Source organism: Notechis scutatus, chromosome Z (genome assembly GCF_049901735.1).
Source record: "Notechis scutatus isolate UNSWTSFEM ecotype Mainland chromosome Z, rNotScu1.2, whole genome shotgun sequence".
In the NCBI taxonomy this organism is placed as follows: Eukaryota; Metazoa; Chordata; class Lepidosauria; order Squamata; family Elapidae; genus Notechis; species Notechis scutatus.
Window position 1 is genome coordinate 139,306,024 of NC_142025.1, and position 13,886 is coordinate 139,319,909.

Here is a 13,886-nt window from a genome sequence, read left to right on the forward strand (position 1 = left end):
AAGGAATGTGTGTGTGTGTGGTTGCAAGGGGAACATTTTGGAGCTTGCCTCAGCATTTGAGGGACTTGGTTGCATTTCAAAGTCTGGATTTTTCTATGCTTGAGTGTTCACAGAAGCTTTTGTAGTCGAGGTATGATTGATGCCTCCACAGCCTCCTTCTCATCCCCCTCCCCAATTTGCACCGCTATTGCAGCTTACCACCTGGGGCCACTCCCTGCCCCCACCTTCTCCAACCCTGGGGGGGGAATTCCAAGCCCCCTTCAAAGGGGGCAGGTTTCTGCAGGCCCCAAATCTTAGCTGGCTTCTTCTCCCTGCACGGAAACCCCCTCAGCCTGCAAGGGGAGCTGCCAAGAGACACCAAAGCAAGCCACATCACACCTAATCCCCCTTGATCCCCATGAAATTGCTTCCCCCCCTCCCCTCCCCTTGATAGCTTTGAACCTGAAAGAAAACAGCAGATGAAAAGGAGGAGAAGAAAAAGGTGTTGTGTTCTGGGACTGATAAGCCACACTGCCAATCCACAAGAACCCATTCTGACACAGTTTTGTCCCCTCCACCCACAGCTGGCTAATCCTGGCATCCTTCTCTGCTATCTCATTGTTCCTCCACACTTAGCCTTCCTAGGAAACTCCACCTGGAATAATGCCCTTCCATCTCTTCACATCTATCTTACCAGAAATTGGCTTAATTTTTATATAGGTTAGGGTCATTATTGGTCCCCTCGAATGTAGAAAGGTCACTAGTAATCCTTATTTGAGAAGCAGAGTAGAACAAAAGCCCTCTCTCACACACAGTGTAACCCTCTCAGAGAGTTAACACTCTCAGGCAGTGTTAAGATTTGTGGACTTCAACTCCCAGAATTCTGGGGAATTCATGGCTGGTTGGAGAATTCTGGAAGTTGAAGTCCTCATGTCTTAAAATTGTTAAGATTGAAAAACACTGCTTTAAGGCAATTTTTGGTGTTGGTCCACACATCTTAAAGTTTCTGAGATTGAGAAACACTGCTTTAAATTATACTTTTTTGCCGTAGCGTCTGCCCTATGGAACCTCAACCCACACCCCCAGAGATTAGATTAGCCACAACCTTTCAAAATATCCTGTAAACATTGTTTGGCTAAAAGATAGGAGGATCAGAGAACATCATATAGCCAGCACAGTGACTGTGCTGAGTGTTAGATGCGAGTACCTCATGCTATGTGTTTTTATGTCACAATAACCCTGTGAGAGCAATTAGGCTTATGATTGTGAGTTTTTTGCACAGATCTGGCTTTTTTGGGGGGAAAGAATTGTTTAGAAGTAGTCTTCCACTTATCCCCCGTGATCATGGGATTGCATTTTGGGTGTTTGGCAGCCAGCCCACATTTATGGCCATTTGCAACACTCTGCAGTATTGTGACCGCAAATTATGATAACCTTGTTGGTAACCGGCATTTATTTCCTGTTTCTGGCAAAAAAAAAAAAAAAAAAAAACACCATAGAGAAACAACGCTCAAGCTACTCAAGCTCTCCAATATTTTGCAACTGAACATGCTGTCTCCACCAAGGAGTTGGAATTACCAACTCTTGAGTATGTCTACTCTGGCACTCGCTAGAAGTATTAGATGATGATTTCCATAATCCCTGGTCATCACTGCCATTGGATCATTAGAATCGTACCACACATTTGGGAACGACAAGTGTTCCTGAGACACCCTCAGGCAGGGGTGGGATTCAAAATTTTTAACATCCAGTTCTGTGGGCATGGCTTAGGTGGTGGGCCTGCCTTGGTGGTCATGTGACTGGGTAGACATGGCTTGGTGGTCATGTTATTGGTTGGGTGTGGCCAACTCAATATCACTCACACCGAGGCACGCATCTCCTCACCTGGCCTGTCATGACTGTGGGGATGCTGCAACAGTCGTAAGTGTGAAAAATGGTCATAAGTCACTTTTTTCAGTGCCATTGTAACTTTGAATGGTCACTCCACACAAGCAAAGTACCAGCAAAGGAGGGGAAAAATAACTCCAGAGACGTTCCAGAGACAGGAAGTCTAGTCCTGCCACGAACGAAATAAGGGTTAATGGAGAGGCAGTTTCTGTAAGCAACACCAGAATGTTTCCTTCCTGCCTTCCTTACAGGATTAGGCCAGTAATTTCTTCTAATAACTAGAAGAATAATTTCTTCTAATAAATGTTTTTTTTAAACAAATTTTATTAATTTTAAAGACAAACAAACCATCATTAACCATTAAATACATAAACCTCTTTCCATTATAAATTTTACAAGTCAAATAAAACATTATTTTATACAACATAATTCTATTTTAGACCATTTCCATATGAACATACAAATATCTCTTATCAAATTTCTCCTTATTTCTCTTTACACTTATTCAATTTCATTATTATTATTTTTCTCTATATTTATCCAATTTATAATTACCATCTATTTCTCTCTGACTTGGTTACCATTATTCTCATCCTACATTCCTGCAAGGTTTTATTAATTCTCCCACATACATAAACACACAAAACACAAAAATATAAGACATCTTTTAGGAAAGTAACTTGGCCCCAGATACCTCTCTCTATATGGACTTCAATTAAATTCATGCTCATCTTACATGCCATTACCTATTTTATTTACCATTCTATATCTTCTATCTTAGCTTCTCCACACATTTCACTCTTCTTGATTCTATCTTATTTAATTCATTTTAATTTAAGTCATTATATTTGTATCTTTTGTCCATTCTTTATTATCCATTTGTCTCATTCCCTATAGTAAAAAGGAAAAAGAATTTCTCCTGAAATCACTAATCAGAGTATGATGCCTTTCTATCATCCCCCTAAATTAACATTTAAAATAACACCTAATACCCAATCTGATTCTGCTTGGTACATTCTATCTACTAACTTTTAAAAAGAAAAATAATAAATCCAAAATGATTAAATACATAGTTGAATAATAAATCTAAATATTGAATCTTATAACATTCCAATTATCTTTTCCAAAAACAAATGCTACAATAAGTTTATAATAGCATCAACACCATAGTCAATTAGACTCTTTAATTAAACTCAATATTCTAAACATTCCCTTTAATATTTTATTAGGTTTTAAAATCAATCATTACTAAACATTTCAATATTTTAATCTCTTATTAATTCTTATAACCTTCTAATTTTCTATTTCTAATACAAATGCTACAGTACCATCTTATGTACCTTGCAGAATCTTTTTAAAGAAATTATACATTACCCTTTGTCCCTAAAAAAATTCCTCTTTTCCCATCTTGTTTCAAAGCTTTATGGCTTTTTCCGCCTTTTCCTTCCTTTCTTCTCCCACCAGACCTTCTTACCCCCCTCTCCTAGCCTCTGCCTTGTTAGCTTCCCTTCTCTGTTGTATTCCTTTTTTCTTTTGTTTTCTAACATTATATTGATTTTGCATCTTATTTTTTCTCTTTCTTGGGTGTTTTTTTAAGTCTTAAGTCCTTCATTTTCCTTCCTCTCTTTCTCCTTTCTTTCTTAATTAAATTTTGAGATTCATTAAAGATGGCATCTTCTTCTTCTTCTTCTTCTTCTTCTTCTTCTTCTTCTTCTTCTTCTTCTTCTTCTTCTTCTTCTTCTTCTTCTTCTTCTTCTTCTTCTTCTTCCTCCTCCTCCTCCTCCTCCTCCTCCTCCTCCTCCATCTGTTGTTGTGTTTGTTGATAGATAGCAAGCGCCATTTCTAAAAAGAGAAAAGCTTCTTTCACAGCGTCCTTGCCTTCTTTTTTTATTTTTCCATATTCTTTTCTCAGTTCATCAACAGATAAAGCCATTATAAATCTTTTCTTTTCTTTTTTTCCTCTTTCTTCTTAAAACAACCAAGATGCTTCAAAAGTTAGAACAGTCCCAAAGTCCCAAAGTCATCAATCAGTCCAAGCCAAAACAAAGTTCTCACTTTCTCTTCCTGGGGTAATATCAATTAAGAAAAAAAGAAAAACCCAATCTGTATTTTAAAGCCTTATTGCAATAGATTTCAGTCTTCAAATCGGGGTTTTGTATGTGGATCTTTGGTTATTCGGGTTTTCTCCCGCGTAAGATTGGAAGTATCTAGGCAAGCGTTTGATGAAGTCTCATTCATCATCTTCAGGCTTCTGTCTTCAGCTCTGTGCTTCTCAGAGTGAGTGAGAAGCACAGAGCTGAAGACAGAAGCCTGAAGATGATGAATGAGACTTCATCGAAACATTGCCTAGATACTTCCAATCTTACGCTGGAGAAACCTGAATAACTAAAGATCCATATATATATATATATATATATATATATATCCTCTCCTTCCACTTATCACAAAAAGCAAGTTTTTACCTTCTATAAAAGACAGGTTTCTCAATATCCATTTGTTGATTCCATAGGGAAGGAGAGTAAACTTTCCTTTTAGCACCTCAAAATTGCCGCTTATAATTCTCTTCTGGAAAGTATCATTCAAAAAGCCATAGTTTTCAGGATGTTAAATGTGTCTTAAAGTCCTGGGTCAGCCAAGAAAAACTTTCACTTCAAAAACTTTCTCCTCTTCCTCCTGCACATTCTTACCCAGCTGCCGGCTTCTTTGTGGCGGCCATTACGGACCGCCGCTGCACAGTCTTGAGAAAGGGGTTTTGCCGGCCGGGAGGGGTCTGCAACACCCCCAAACCCCTCTCCGGATCCCCCTATCTTCAGCCACCCCTGCAGGGCAGCCTTAGCATCCAAACCCGTCCGGATCGGAGGCACCAAAACGGCTAGCGCTGCAGGGATCACGAATCCCTGCCGCTAGCGAAGCCGACAAACCGGAAGTTTTCTTCTAATAAATGTTAACAACTGGTTCTAGCGAATACGTGCGAGCTGGTAGAATCCCACTCCTGCCCTCAGGGATGATCATGGTGCCCAACCTCTATACTGCAATGTGCTTTGGGTCAAGTTGATTCTTGTGAACTTCCCAACAAATAATCCTAGGAAGTTTAAGGCTTCAAAAGTGTTTTTAATTTGAACAAATTGTTTTACAGTTCCTAAGAATCTTTGAAGGAAATCCACAGTTGCTAAATCAGTTTCCTATACCAACTGAATGTTGCAAGTGTCAACTTTCTTCAATCCAGGGATGGACAGACTTAGGTTTTCTGAATTGACTGTCTTTGCTAGAAACTCCAAATCCATCTACCAGGAGGGTAGGTGGCAAACAGTGGTTTAGGAGATGAATCGGGATGGGGGTGCTGGGAATTAAGAAGCAGAAGTATCTCTGGATGTAGTTTTTAGTGCTCAAATGACAGTCCTTTCACATGAAACCCCAATTCTGATTTTTTTTGTTTCATTTTCTTAGATTTCAGCAACATTGTTCTGAGGGGGAACAAAATTTGATCTTGTTGCTTTTGCTAAATACCTGGGAGTCAGAAATGCATTTCGATCCGTAGAATATTATTGAGAGAATGGTTTAGGTGGAAATCAAAGGAGATGAATCTGCTGCACTCGGAGGAAGAGGGCATTTTGGAGAGGATTGCTCTAACCATTAACATCTCTTCCACCTTGGACTGTCTTCCACCTTGGAGTAATTTTATCCCCAAGATTATTGCAAGGAGATGAAGCAGGTTACCATACAAATTCAACCTTGGATCACACTTCAAATCTCTTTTTACAGCCAAAATATCAGATTTAATAACACGCATCAGTCTAGTGAATTAGGTGACATACACATCGCTATAATAAAAAAAAGAAAAGCATTTGAATATGAACAGACAATATTTCTACTTAAATTAATAACCAGTGAGATCAGGCTTTTACTGTGATTTTCTATCAAGTATTGAGCCATGGAAACACTCTGTAGAAAATCCTCTTGGATAGTCCCTAAGCTTAGCTCTTTCTGCCTTTCAAAGTAGGGTCCACAACAACCTGTAAAATCAGAGAAGCATTTTATCTGGGGGGTTTTGTGACATTGATTGAACCTACTAGGTGAGATTTGGAGTGTCATCAACATATCGATCACCCTGAGGAAATGGTTGATAGCTTGGATTGTCACTTGGGTTGGTTTAGTTTTGGGCTGAACGAGTGTGAACAAGCAGAGCTAATTTGGAGCTGCTATTGATAAAGAGATAGCTTGGCCCAGGTTTTGATTTCATATTGTTCCAGAAAGAGTTACAGGTTTCTTCTTGGAAATGCTTCTTTGTTCTATTTGGCTTACAGACTTTTGAGTGGCAGCAGTAGAATGAAATTGTCCCACAGTTAAGAGGAGTGCATGAACTGTAAAGTTTTCTTTTAACATTATTCCTCCATACTTTATCCACCGCGATTGGACTTCTGCAGTGAGCTCTAATGTAGGGCTACCCTTGAAGAGTATCCAGAAGGTTCTATTGGTGTGAAAAGTTGCAGTTAGGAGTATTGATTGGGGCAGGATACCTCGATTATATTCTTTCACTGAAATATCTCTGCTAGGTGCCATTGCTTTTCCAGCAGAGTTTAATTTATTAAGCTGTAAAAGCTTCCATGGTTGATCCCGGCTATCTAGACTGATCGCTCGCCCATATTCTATGACCTTGTCTGTTATTCATTCCAGTAGACAATCTTGTTTTCTAGGTGCCCATTGACCCAGCTTATGAGAAACGGCATTCTGGCAGATGAATGCCGATCCACCCACCCGCTCTGCTTCTGGGACGATTGCCAGAGCCCTTTTTAAAATTACGTGGTTGTTTTTTTTAATTGCGGGTCTGTATTTGTTAAAAGGGCTGATTCATTGATTCTGTTGTTTAATGTAGTATTCGTGGTGTTATTTTTGTTCTTTCTAGGTGATCGTTTGGTATCTCATCTGTGATCTTCATCTGCATGGTTTTCTCTTGCTGACGCAGGGCGGGTGTTGAACAAAAGCTGCCGGGCGGGGTGCAATCCACAGCTCCTGTCCTGGCCATCCAGCAACTTCCATCGCGTCCCGCCCGCGTCCCCAAAACTCCGTTTTCTTGTTACGAACCGCCTCCTCTTTCTTTGGCTCCGCCCCGTCTCGGATTTCAAGGCTGCGCGGAACGCTGAGAAAAGGCAGCGACTCGCTTGCAAAGCCGACGCCGCCGAAGAACGGCTTCTCCCTCCCCTCCCTCGGCCCTCCCTCCCCGGGATGGGACGTCCCAGGGGCGGCCGCCGGCCAGGGCGGGGAGATCTGTTGGGAGTGGGGTGGGGATGGCGGGGGAGCCGCCTTCTCTTCTGCCTCCGGCTGCCAGGGGAGCGGGCTGGGGGAACGGAACGCGGCGGCAGCGGTCGCGGCAGCTGCAGAGCCGGAGAAGAGAGCCGTCTGTCCAAGCGTCGTCGAGCCGGGGCGCGCGGCTGCGACAGGTGGTCGTCTTGCTTTAGGACGGCTACTGGAGGATCCGACCTCTCCCTCACCCAGGCGAGAGGACCACGACTCGGGCTGCCTGAACTGCGTCACCCGACCGATGTAAACAAGCGCCACGGTTCGACTCCCCTCGAATTTGGTCCTTCGGGGATTGGCCGGCTCCGCAGGCGACGGTGGCTGGCAGGATTGCTCTGGACGCCACCATCCAGTAGACGCCGAGCGAGATTCCTCGAGGGATAGAAGAAACTCACCTGAGGATGACACCTGGCGGGGACTGAGCTTGACCCGCCGACCGGTCAGAAGAGGGGAGGATCCGGAGATATCCGGATTCATTCCAGGAGCGAGAGGGGAGCAGAAGGGATTGGTTGGAAGCCAAGAGAGGCGGGGAAAGGAGGCGGAGAGACAAGAGACCGGGATCAATCCCTAAGCATCCTGCTTCTGGCAGGAGATCCAGCCGATTCGAGATCAGAAGTTTGGGAGCGAAGCCGAGAAGGGCGAGGTGCAATCCCGTCTCCGCGGCGCGTCTTCAATCCCGCCGCCAGGATGATCTCCGACCCGGAGAAATCCTAAATGTCTCCGGGAAGACGATCCTAATCTGCGGCTGCGTTGGGAGGGCGCTTATTAGGTTCCTGACTCCCGAGTAAAGACTCCAGATGCGCGTCCTTCAAATCGGGAGAAGGCAGCCTCCGTCGCGCTGCCCTTCGGAAACCCAGAGGAGAAAAAGCACAGTTCCCACGATAGACAGAACCACCCTGGACAGTGAAATCAGGTCTGGTACCGTGACAGTTCAGAGAGGGTTTGCAGCTCCAATTGCCAGCTCTAGCTGTCAGTTGGGATCCTGGCGGTTCCTACACCCCCCAGCTGTGGGGCAGCCTTGATGCCCAGAGCAGGAGTGACACTGTCCAGAGATGCCCTGGGAAGTCGTTGGTTTCCTGCTGGTGCTCCTTCAACGGTCATGGACTCTGCAGAAAGCAGGTAAGTGAACTGGGAAGACAAGTTTGGGAATGGGGCCCATAAGACCCATATCTTAAAACCTGGGAGGTGGGACAAAAAGTCTGTATTGGCCAGTGATGAGGACAAGACATCCTGACTTGGCCATCTCTGCTTTCCTGAACTAGTATTACCCAGGCAATTCAGACTACAATGCCCATCACAGTGGCCATTGTCTATTTCGACCCTTTCTATGCGCTCCCTAGCAGCATCATGGGAGTTCTAGATCAGAAGATGGAGTAACAGGTTTGATGGAGAGCTCAGCAAACATGCCTTCCATCTCAACGTGCAGGCAGCATTCATACATCACTATATCAATTAAAAAATTTACCAGCAGCATTTGTAATTGTGCCCAGCTGGTTTAGTTTTGAGTTTGGTTTGTCTGCTCATGGCTTACAGGGTTGTGGGAACATTGCTGTGCTAATACGGTACAACCCCCCCCCAAATGGGATCATTCCAAAACCAAGTTGTTGTGTGAACATGTATCTATTTATTCCAGGTGTGCCTGTGGAGGTTGTTGTGAGAGTGTTAGCCACATAAGATTGTTGGGATGCAGAAAGTGGCAGCTGGAAACGCAGCCATAGCCCTCAGCATGGACATGCCAGAGATTGCAAAGAGAAGAAGGAGAGCCACTTAAGTGGTGTTGGTATACTTGTCCTCTGCCTTTGGCCTGGAAGGACCCCCCCTGCCTCTTTCACTTGGTGCCTCTGCTTGGCCCGAGGAGCCCTCGGCCTCAAAAGCTCCCCATCTTGACCACCTGTCCTGCCACGACTGCAGACAGATGAGTGTCACCAATTTCTCCCTCACCCTGGCAGACCAGACAGCTGCTGGACCACAAAGACAGCTTGAATGGTGGTGGGATGGGAGGAGAATACCTTGGCAGAGATCCTGCCCTCTTCCCCTCCCCCTCCCCCGCCTTTCTGAGCCAAAGCATCCTCTGCCCCTCCAGATGTGCTTGACTGGAGTCCAGAATACCTGTGAGATGAGAATCCCAAATGACTGGAGAGTGTTGTGCTGGAGTATTATTGAGAAAAGACTGTGATGGCAGGAGGGGATGAGCCTCACCCACACCCCCAAAACACTCCCGTGCCACTATAATGATAGCAGCTTCAGTGACGGGTTTTCCCAGTTCTTCTTTTTTTCTCCTCTCCAAACAAGCTGACCCCTTTTTCAGTTATTTGCAAAGATAGGTTACATGAAGTACAGCAAAGCTTGGGGGGGGGGGCAGCTGTAAGAGTAGAAATGGGAATTGCTTGCTGTTTGTTGAACCTTGGTGTTATTAAGCAAGGAGAAACTAGGGAATTTATGATCTTGATGAGACGTCAGGGTTTTGTTTTCAGCACTCGCAGCGCTGAAAAGAATGAAGGGATAGGATGCTGCCCCAAAAGGGCCGTAAGAAAGAAAAACTGGAAAGAGCCAGAGAACTAAAGTACAGCGGTGGGAAAACAGCTCCATATTATCAGGTTTAGAAAGGGCTGCTTTACACAAGCAGGTGTCTTTTGAGATATGTCGTATTACAGTCCCCATTAGTCTCAAGCAATTGACACACTGGCTTGGGATGATGGGGGTTGTAGTCTTAAATTCTCAAGAAAAACTCCAGTTTGGGGAAAGCTGGAATTGGATGCAAGGAACTGTAGAGAGTTCCAGAGGTATGGTGGATTAATTAAAGTAATTAAATGGGAGGAAGAGTCTAGTGAAAGGTGTGTTTGTATCCATCATCACTAGAGTCAGTTTGGTATAGTGGTTAAGGCTCCAGGCTAGAAACCAAAAGACTGAACTGGGTGCCTTCTAGATACTCTCTCTTAGCCCAGCCCATCTCAGTGTTGCTGTTGTTGTTATTTTGGAGAAAATAGGAGAAGGAAGGTATATTCCCCACCTTGAGTTATTTATAAAAATTATAAAGACAGGATGTAAACAAATAAAACAAAATCACTACCACTGTGCCATTTGAGTGGGAAATCAGACCCTTGAAGTTTGAAAGGACCCAGCCAGGATTGCGATCCCTCCCCAGTGTACTGATACATTTTTGTACATATTCTTTCCTTTTGGAGTGTTCCTGCACACATTCCGGAGTGAACTTCTCCTTGGGAAGGGATTGTGGCCACGTGCTAAAGTACCTGCTTGGCATGCTAGAGGTTGGATTCCATTGGAAAAATCCAATTATAGCAGGTGAAGGGAAACATCTCTATTTTACCCTCCGGAGATGGCCTTCTGGCAGAGCAGGCTAACGCAGCCTCAGAGGACCAGTTCATCTCCGCATGAGACGGCTTCATATAATTCACAACCCAGCCAATATAGTTATGTTCTGGGCTAAAGACCAAATAACAAATGCTGTGCAGGTATGCAGGAAGAAGACATTTTTATTCCACACCTCCTTTCATTGTATCTCCCAGGGAGAGGGAAAGATGTCTGGCTACTTTCCCAGCCAGGCAAGGACTTATATCATGGAGCTGGATATTAATCCTTGAGATCTGACAGTTACTAGGGCTGCCAATATTTCCCCCCTTCTCCCCCCCCTCTCCCCAAACACATCTTGGCTGTCCTCCAGTGCCTTTAATGTAATACTTTCCTGAAGTCATCCTACATCTCTATTTATTCCTCTGTTTGGAGACTCTTTGTTCTCTAGCTCTTTCATGGACAAGTGGTGTGGAAACTCTTGGGTGGTATGGTTGATCCATGCATGGATGTGCTTGGTGGGTGCCATTATTCAGAGGGGTTCAGTATAGGGCTTGTAAGATTGTGGAGGAAGGGAAGACTCATCCAAGAAGATGAACAAATCTTCCATTTTTCTTCTTCCCATTTTGGGCCTCCTTCAGAGTGACAAGATGTCACTTGGATAAGGAAACGTGTGTCTTGAGAAGCATGGAGATAGCCAAAGAGAGATGCCAAAATCAGAATAGCAGTGAAAAGGATGAGGTGACGCAAAGAAGAGAAGCGAGATTCAACCTTCCAGTTTTGCAAACTCCACTCACTGGCTCCACCCACAGTTTGTTTTGGGCTCCACCCACTCTTTTTGGGGCCCTCCCCACCAACCCACTTTAATTTTGCTCTCCCCCCCCCACATCACCATCAATATTTCTCCATCCATTAGTCATTGTTCAGTTTAGCATGTCATATGAATGGAGCTACCACAGCTTTTTCATTGACTTGCTTAAATCTGGAGCACATGCACTAAATGACTAGGGAAGATTCATTAATTCTTTTTGAGCTTCTCTTAATCTGTGGTTAGAAGAAAATGATGGGGAGTAAAGAAAGACCATTCAACTTGTTCTTGAGAAAGAGTGGGATTAGGAATATTATGGATAAGGGAATGATTTTTTTGGGGGAGGGGTACATTTAATTTACCCAGAATTTACCAGTTGGAGAAGGAAAGTTTTACCTATCATGTGATCCAACTTTTCCTGAAACCTCCTCTGCACTTTATGCTCTCTTAGATTGATCTATTCAGGGTGAAACATCAATTCAGCAGATGAAATATGAATACTTGCAGTGAAGCTGTAATGGATCGTGTAAGATTCACCTGTTGAACCTCTGCCCTTTAATGCAGTTAGCAAAGGTGGGGTTATTCGTGTTGACAACTCTTGTGGCTGCAGATCATGAAATACTCCATTTTCTCTTTGTTGTTTTACTTGAATCAATTATAATTTCTTTCTATTTCTTTTGTAACAGGAAATGCCAGTTAGTCTCTTTCAAAGTAACTTTTTGTTTTTCTATGTTCTGAACAATAAGAGAAGAAAAAGCTAGTTTTAAAGCTTCGGGCTCCATAAGGGGGCACTGTGGTCACAGAGGCAGTTAGACCCGTTTGTTTCCTTTTGTTCCAGACAATTTTCAGAATGTCCCTACGCTACTTTGATTTATTTATTTTTAATCTCCAGGTATGATCTTTAATAATGCCTCTGCAATTCTCACTGTCCCTGAAAACATAGTTGCTTTAATTACCTGCTGAATCTCATTTTGGAAACCTGTTCAAAGATGAGACTCAGAAAGAGAGACACAAAAGAAAACAATAAAGCAATTTTCCAGTTTTGTGGAATGTGGAGTAGTTAAGAGTGTAGAACGCAGAGGCGTGACCTTAATACATAATCCGTGCTCCAAAATTAAAGAGTTATCTGAATTAGCGGCATTGTCACATCTTGCTGAAGGAATACCCAGTCATTTCATTATGCTGTTGTGTGGATTTTGGCTAAGCCAGGATTTATTAATTTATGTGCAAGAACTCCTGCCAAAAGGCTTAAGCCAAAGGGCTTGTATCAAAAGTGTACGCCTTTCAGTTTCTCACAAGTAAACTAGAGACGTTCCTATACTTGTAAAACCCATTATTCTGACGCCAGAGCTGCAGTCTACCCTACGCAATAGACTGAAGCTGTCAGTCTTCCCAAGTTCAGTTTCTTCAGTTAAAAATTAGGTCTCAGCGAGGGGTTGTATGTCTTTGTTTCCACATACAAATACACAAACACGAGGGAACATGTAGCCCCTGTCCTGCAAATACAGTTGCTGGGGAGGCCTACTCTGAATTAGGTTTTCCGAGGAACTCTTCAACTGGGGGGAAAAAAGTGCACTCTTGTTTAAATCAGGGGAAGACAGACTACAGTATTGCAAGCTAAATGAAGACCAGGCAGGACAGAAAATTCAGCAATGTGTAACAGATGTGTTCAAGCATTGGTTCCTGGTAGGCAAACTTGAGTTCTGTTTCTATCCCACCTTTTCTCAGAGAAGTTCAAGGCAGCAAATAGAATTTTCCTCCCTCCCCCCCACAATTCCTCTTGCAGGCAAGTCAATCAGAGAGACAGTAATTAACACACAAGGTCATTTGGTGTGTAATATAGCTGATTGTGGAAATGTGCCTGGATCTCCTCTGATCACTGACTGCATCATGCTGACAGGTTTCTGGGCCCATTTGCAATATTAAAAAAATAGGGTTCCAAAGCTAGAAGGGACTTCAGCTACTGAACCTGAAGCCCTCCAGATGTGATGTACTACAGTATGACATCAACCCCAGGCAATAGCTGCTCCAAGCCCTACAGCAGAAGAAACCACCAAGGCCACTGTGAATAGCTCACAATCATCAGGAAATGATTTCTAAGAAGTTAGCTAGAAGCACACACTTCCTTGCATTTTTCTTTTCCTACCCATGGCTTTCAGTCCAGGTCTCCAAATTACAACTGGGAACTTAGCTCCACTTTATATGTGACAACCCTTCAGGAATTTAAGACCATTGTCATACTTTTGCTTGATCTTCTCTTCTTAGGGTTAAATATGCTGAGCTTTTTCTTTCTTCCTTCAAAGGACTTACTTTCCAAACTGGTGACTCTCCTGTGTTTCTCAGTTTTGTTCTTGATTTTAAAACGTTGAACGTTTTAACTGAATTTTTATGGAACTTGTACATTCCCTTTTTAAACAGGTCCTGTTTTTCTTCAGCTCTTCAGTTTAATTAGTTAATCTCTCCCCCACCCCTAAAATAGGATAGGATGATGGGATATTAGATTTTTAACCCTGCTGGAGAGCATTGCTGCTTGATATATTTATTTAATTTGCAGCAATAAATGGTTTTGCATTCATGCTGCATTGTGTTGGCTGCAAGCAAAGAGGGC

At 43.3% G+C, this 13,886-nt stretch overlaps 1 protein-coding gene across 10 annotated transcripts in view; it reads left to right on the top strand.

Annotated features, from left to right (window-relative positions):
* Positions 1-7,096: 7,096 nt before the first annotated feature.
* The window catches only part of KREMEN2 (kringle containing transmembrane protein 2), a 46,087-nt gene continuing 39,297 nt past the window's right edge, over positions 7,097-13,886 (top strand). For 6 of the 10 annotated variants that reach the window (XR_015745995.1, XR_003371774.2, XR_015745994.1 and 3 more), the window contains exon 1: positions 7,097-8,280. Coding sequence is in view for 1 of the 10 variants with exons in the window: in XM_026677564.2 (XP_026533349.1) it covers positions 8,214-8,280 (67 nt within the window). In the remaining 9 variants the exon portion in view is untranslated. The remainder of the gene's footprint in view (positions 8,281-13,886) is intronic. The other 4 variants (XR_003371773.2, XR_015745998.1, XR_003371775.2 and 1 more) reach the window with 1 other exon arrangement.